The 6000-nt window shown below is 36.3% G+C and overlaps 1 protein-coding gene across 2 annotated transcripts in view; it reads left to right on the top strand.

Annotated features, from left to right (window-relative positions):
* The first annotated feature begins 4908 nt into the window (after positions 1-4908).
* Positions 4909-6000, top strand: part of LOC102218160 (matrix metalloproteinase-17-like) — a 32329-nt gene continuing 31237 nt past the window's right edge. For both annotated transcript variants that reach the window (XM_023341418.1, XM_023341417.1), the window contains exons 1-2: positions 4909-4978; positions 5065-5165. In XM_023341418.1, coding sequence (XP_023197186.1) covers positions 4957-4978; positions 5065-5165 — 123 coding nt within the window. In that variant the 5' untranslated portion in view covers positions 4909-4956. The remainder of the gene's footprint in view (positions 4979-5064; positions 5166-6000) is intronic.

Raw genomic sequence — 6000 nt, 5'->3', positions numbered from 1 at the left:
TAAAATATCTGAAAATACAATTTAAACGATGCAATCGTTACCTGTTAGAAAGTGGCGCTGCAAACTCTGGCTTTGTTAGTTTCCGCACCTCCTGTTTTTAGTCGTAGACTGTTGATCCACTTTTCTCCTCTTTTTTTCTGTACTTAAAAAAAAAAATTAACTCCCTTGTGACTAACTATCTTCGAAACACGAAAATAACGTTTATCTTTCTCTTTATTAGAACGATTGGAAGAAGACTCAGACTTTAGGCATTTTGATGCTGGATCAACAGAAATAAATGGGCTGCATTTACTTCCTGCCCTCCATCTGCAATGGGTGACGTCGATGCTACGTCATCTGAAACCCAGCAATTTGAAAAGATCGAATCGGATGTCCAAGTGGCCTGGGTCGCATTAAAAAAAAAAAATCCGATCTGAGTTGTTCAGACGATTATAACGATCAGATACAGGTCGCATCAAGGCAAAATAAATAAAATAGGATTGGGTCACTTCTGGCTGCAGTGTGAACGTAGCCTGTGTGTGTAGAGCTCTGGTCATGTTTACATGCAGACATAATATGCATTGTAGATTTGAAACTGGGAAACAATAATTTGGTAAATGCCCATGCTTATCATAAACTAAAAGCTGTGCCATTCATAGAGTAAGTGTAATAATGCACTGAATTAAAAAACCTTCTCCTAAATAAATATGTACAAGGCCTGCCTCGTTTCTAGTTCAAACATCTTACCACACTTGAAATATGAAAACCCTAACTTAAAAGTAATTTTCAGCATGATATAGGAGCTCGTTCTAAGTTTATTATTCATGAACATTAATTTTTAAAAGTACTAGTTGCAGTGGCAGATTATTTTATTTATAATATGGTAAAAGTGTTTTGTTAAAAGTGAAATAATCTTCCAGAGGAACAAGTATGTTTTATCAAAATTCAAGAACTATTAATGTAAAAGAAGCTTCTACATGTTGTTGAAAAGTTACTTGTTAGTTTTGTTTTATTTCAAGTGTAATAAGATATTTGCACGTGAAACTAGACCAAACGTGAAGTTTTGTGTTATTACAGTCTATTCTGGTAGAAACAAATAGCAATTTCAAAAATAGTAAAATGAAATTATTGATTTTACATGTTTTGACCAATTTAAGGTTGAGATTGATCATTTTTGTGTCTTTAATAAGGTTTTTTTTCCAGCAAATATCATTTGAACTCAACTCTCCAAAATCCTGTGTGTTCAATCTGGCAACCAAATGACAAAGCTTGGAAACATTTAAAGTCCAATTTTTTCAGTCAGATCTTAAGAGCAGAACACTTAAAAAAACTCATAAATATTAGATTTTGGATGATGGAAACAAAAGTCCCTAATAAATTATGGCTGTATTTGCTGAATTTGTAAATCGCTAAGTGCTTAAAAACAGTTTCATTGAGTGTGACATTAAGTACTGGTGTCATGTTGCAGCTGCTGTCTGCTGCCTGAGCTTTGAACAAATCAATAAGGTGGATTGAATATACACCTAGAAGAAGAACAAAGATGGAGAACAAGCTGGGCTCATAGGCTTGTTGCTTTGTTGCCCGATTTATTAACATCAATGTTACACTGGGACACACTGAGCAGCCAGAGAAACACGCTTATTTTTCCACGGGGCAGAAAGAAGAACTAGACATGACGGAAAATGGACAGCCATTAGCAGCTCTGCACCATGTGCTAATGGCATGACTCACTTTAGTCCTGGGGGACCAACAGAAATTAAAGAGAAGAGAAGAGGAGGAAGTGGAAGGGGGGAGGAAGATGGAAAGATAATACTATGGATGGTTTGCTGTGAGAATAAAGATGTTGACCTGCAAACATAATGGGACTCTAAGAGGAGACAGGAAATGCCAGAGCACTTCGGCTCAATGCAGCATCATCTTTACATGATGAAGGGAGAATTATTTCCTGTTAAATAGGGAGAATGACAAAAAAAGAAGACATTTTTAATGTTAATTATATTATTTTCACTGAGTTAAAGTTGAGATTTTATGATCAGATTTTATCCAAGATTCAGTTTAACTTGTTATAACTGATAATACTGTGTTTCTCAAATGTAAAAGCGAATATGAGTATATGTGTGGGAGTGATTGGTGGATGGTGAAACTATTAGTTTCCGCCTACAATTCTTTTAAAATGCATCTATCTGGCACATTTTTTCAAAATTATGCTTACATTTTTAAAAGGGACATTTTATGTAAAATTCACATTTTTATACATCTCTTTGAGTTTTTACTGCTTCTACAAAACACCCAACCATTTATTTCTTTAGTAATAAGTTAATGTTTTGTGGTGTCTGGAAAATGAGCCGTTTCAAAAACCTCACATTTGTTGAGTCTCGATCAACGGTCACTGCGCCGTTACATAGCAACCCCAGCGGAGCTCCAGCATGTTTGGTCAGCTGGTTTTACCACTGTATTTGCTGTGCAATGGCTGCTGGAAAAAACAAAGTGTTTTGTTGTTGACTTACCATCCAGAAACCACTTTCTGGATTCTTGATGGTTGTGAAGGAGGCTCCACTTCTGCTTTTCAAAGATGTACGGTTGTATAATTGCACATCAGTTTGCAGCCATTTTCACATACGAGTGTAAATGTTGGGTTGGGAAGCGTGGCCAGCAGCAGCTTATTTGGAATTAAAGTGACAAGGCACTCTAAAACAAAACAGGCAGAACTGAGCAGACTGAAATCTCATTATATTAAAATGATTTTGTTTGAAAAACATGTTTTGTAAAGCCTACAGACCTATTTGAACCTGTTAAAGAAAGCATAATACTGAGGCTTATGATGAAGTTTTGACAGGATTTATGTTCTATGTTCAGAACATAGAACATATGTTCTATGTTCTATGGGAGAAAATGGGTTTTCTCCCATTTTCAGAAAACGTTAAACTGTCAGAAAAGGACGTTTGTTCAGACTATTTTCTGCAGAGCATAATGATGTCACAGTGCAGCTGACCTCTGAACTTACAGAAATAAATTGTTACCACCTCGTCTGAGAGACTTTTGTGTGAAAACTGTCGGAATTAGAGAATGAATTCCTTTGATTTCTCATCTGAGGTCGGAACTGCTGAGGCTTTTCACCTTTGACCCTCAACATGTAATCGTGTCTTTGTTGAAGTCCGTGTGGACGGCGGTGCCGAACTGGAACTTCCTCTAAGCATTCCTGAGGAGTCGCTCATGCGAACGGGACGGAGAAGGGCGGAGAACCAGACTAGAAGAGCAGCTTGACTCAGGAGGATAAAAGAACGAGTCGGCGTTTTGAGGCTAAACTGCATAAAATTTCTGTTGTATTAACTGAGACCAAAACTGATCCTGTTGGAAAATAAATCAGTTTAATTTTTATTTCTTTATTCTGAGCTAAATAAATAAAATAATTAAAAAAAATCAATCATGTGTGATTGAAGATAAATATTGATTGATGTGTATTGATTATTTTGATGATAAAACGAGACAAATTATGACTATGATGTTTTTATGAACCTTGTTTCTGAAATGTGATATACAAATGAACTTGATTGATTGAACGATTTAAAATATGATAATTGTACTTATGATATTAAAAAAACTCCAAATATTTACAAAAACACAACGGACACTTATTCTGGGAAAGGGGGCGAAGCTTAAAGTAATCAGATATAATTATTTGCTCAGATGTATTTACTGACAAACTGAAGCTCAAGGACAACGTTTGATTCCTGGCATCAGATAGTAACCATAGCAACACAACAATCACACTATAATATTATACATTTGCAACTTAATTTTAATAATTACTTTAAACTCTTAATGTGTTAATGGTGAAACTATTAAATCAAACTTAATATTCTGGTTCTTTATAAGCAGATTACATCTGTGGGTTGTGTTTAAACAGAAGCATTTATTGGCATTTCCAGTTGTGGCTCAGTTCTCTTATCCCTTGGGCCGGCTCAGGAATGGATGCAATTAAATGTATCTGGACTCGATAGACTTTTTATGAATCTCTGGAAGCAACTGAACTGGATTTTCTGGAGGAATTATAAGAATTAAAGCTGAAGTATGTAACTTATTTAAAAAATATTTTTTACATGTTTGTTGAAGCTGTCACTATGTTGTGACAGTTAATCTGTGAAAAAAATTAAGCTTCTCTTTCTTCTCCCCGTATTAATTAGAAGCAACCGATCAGCGTCAGGAGGCGGGTCTTAGCGCTGTCAGTCACCCCTCCGTATGTGCTCTGTGCTTCGCTGCAGCTAGCACTGCCATGAATGCTCAGGCTAGTTAGCATAGCCACTGATGACGGCAACTGACATTTTTTTTCTGTTACAATAAGTTGTTTCTCCACCATTAGCACATTTACATGAGACTTATTGACAGCGCTAAGCTCCTCCTCCTGGCTCTGGGTGCATTTCTTTAGTAGCAGCTGGAGGTTGAGGAGATCCACACATTATCTGTCTAATAACATCAAGACATGATGACAGGATTAACAGATATGTAAAAAAAATATACATTTAAATAAAAGTTACATACTTTACCTTTACCGCGGCAAAGTACAAAAAAAGGATGCCACACCTTTCAGATTTTAGTAGCCATAAGAAATTTTAATATGTATAATTACTTTTACTTCACAATTTCGTGCTGCTTTGTGTTGAACTTCTACAAAAAAAAAAATAATCCAAACAAAACACATTGAGTTTTATTTTAATATTATGACGTAACATCACCTTACAGATCCGTGTATATAGGCGGCCTTTATTTTGAGTGTTTTGTGGTTCTGCAGGAATCTAAGTTTGGATGAGCCTTATAAGGAACAAACTATTTATTCCGGTGACTGCAATTGTTACTTCGGTGACCTACGCGCTCTGCATCCGCTTGTGGGAAATAAAAAGCAGAACATTTTACTCTGCAGCCACAAGGAGCGCAGACGGTTCGGTTCAGAGCATCGATCAGCCCAGCCCAGAGACAGCCATGCTCCGGAGCAGACGCAGCGGTGAGCCGAGGCTCTTCTTCGCTTTCCTGCGGCTAAATGTCGGACTTTCCAAAGTTTCCGTGAATGACGCCGCGCTTTGTTTGCAGGGATGGAGCTGGAGCTTCTGCTGTGGATGATGATGATGATGCTACTGCTGAACTTCGTGGGACGCGCAGCGGCGCAGTCCAACCAGTACAGCAGAGCGGTGGTGAGTGAGCCGCTTCTCCAGCTGCTTAGTGGTGCAAAAATGTTCTCATTTGACGCAGAAAATTTAATACGAATTGCGCTCGTACTGGATTTAATGTTTGCAGCACATGTGAGGTTTTTAGGGGGAAATTGCAGCTTATTTGCAGGTGTCGTTATATTGCAAAACCTTCAATATTTTAATAACACGAGGCTCCCACCAAAAAGCTGGAAACGTGAGATGAAACGAAAGACGAAGATATTTATTTATTTATTCATTTATTTTGAACAGACAAAAAGCAAAAACAAGAGAAAATGAAAATGAAAACAAATTATTATGCCCAATTGACCTGCAATTTTACATTGTCTGTTTGAAAAGGATCAGGTTGAAGATACATCTTGTGATTTCCTGCCCCTCTGAAAAACACCAGATAAACTTAAATAATTTCCACATGAAGTCTCACAATGAAGTCTCACATTCTCATCCTTAAATGTACAATTATTTACACATTTTTAACATGAATAATAGCATTTTTGGTCTATTTCCCAATAAGCTCCTTTTTTAAAACAGTTTTTTAAGCTGGTTTATATTTGTACTTTTTTTCAAACTCATCCTTCAATCTATTCCATAAATCTATTCAACACACAGATAAAAAAACTCATCTTGGTTGTTCTAAGACATTATTTTTGAACACTTCTTTCTCCTCTTAAATTATAACCCCCCTTTCTGTCACAGTGTATATAAAATATGAATTGTACAATTTTAAATGTTGCAAGGTCCCAGAATTTCATATGATAATTATTTAAAACACATATAAAAACAAAAACTCATACTTTATGAAGGATTGACAAAAAATGTC

The sequence above is a fragment of the Xiphophorus maculatus genome, chromosome 10, assembly GCF_002775205.1.
Source record: "Xiphophorus maculatus strain JP 163 A chromosome 10, X_maculatus-5.0-male, whole genome shotgun sequence".
NCBI classification, from domain to species: domain Eukaryota; kingdom Metazoa; phylum Chordata; class Actinopteri; order Cyprinodontiformes; family Poeciliidae; genus Xiphophorus; species Xiphophorus maculatus.
Note: the sequence above shows the minus strand (reverse complement) of the source record. Positions and strands in the feature narration are given on the sequence as shown.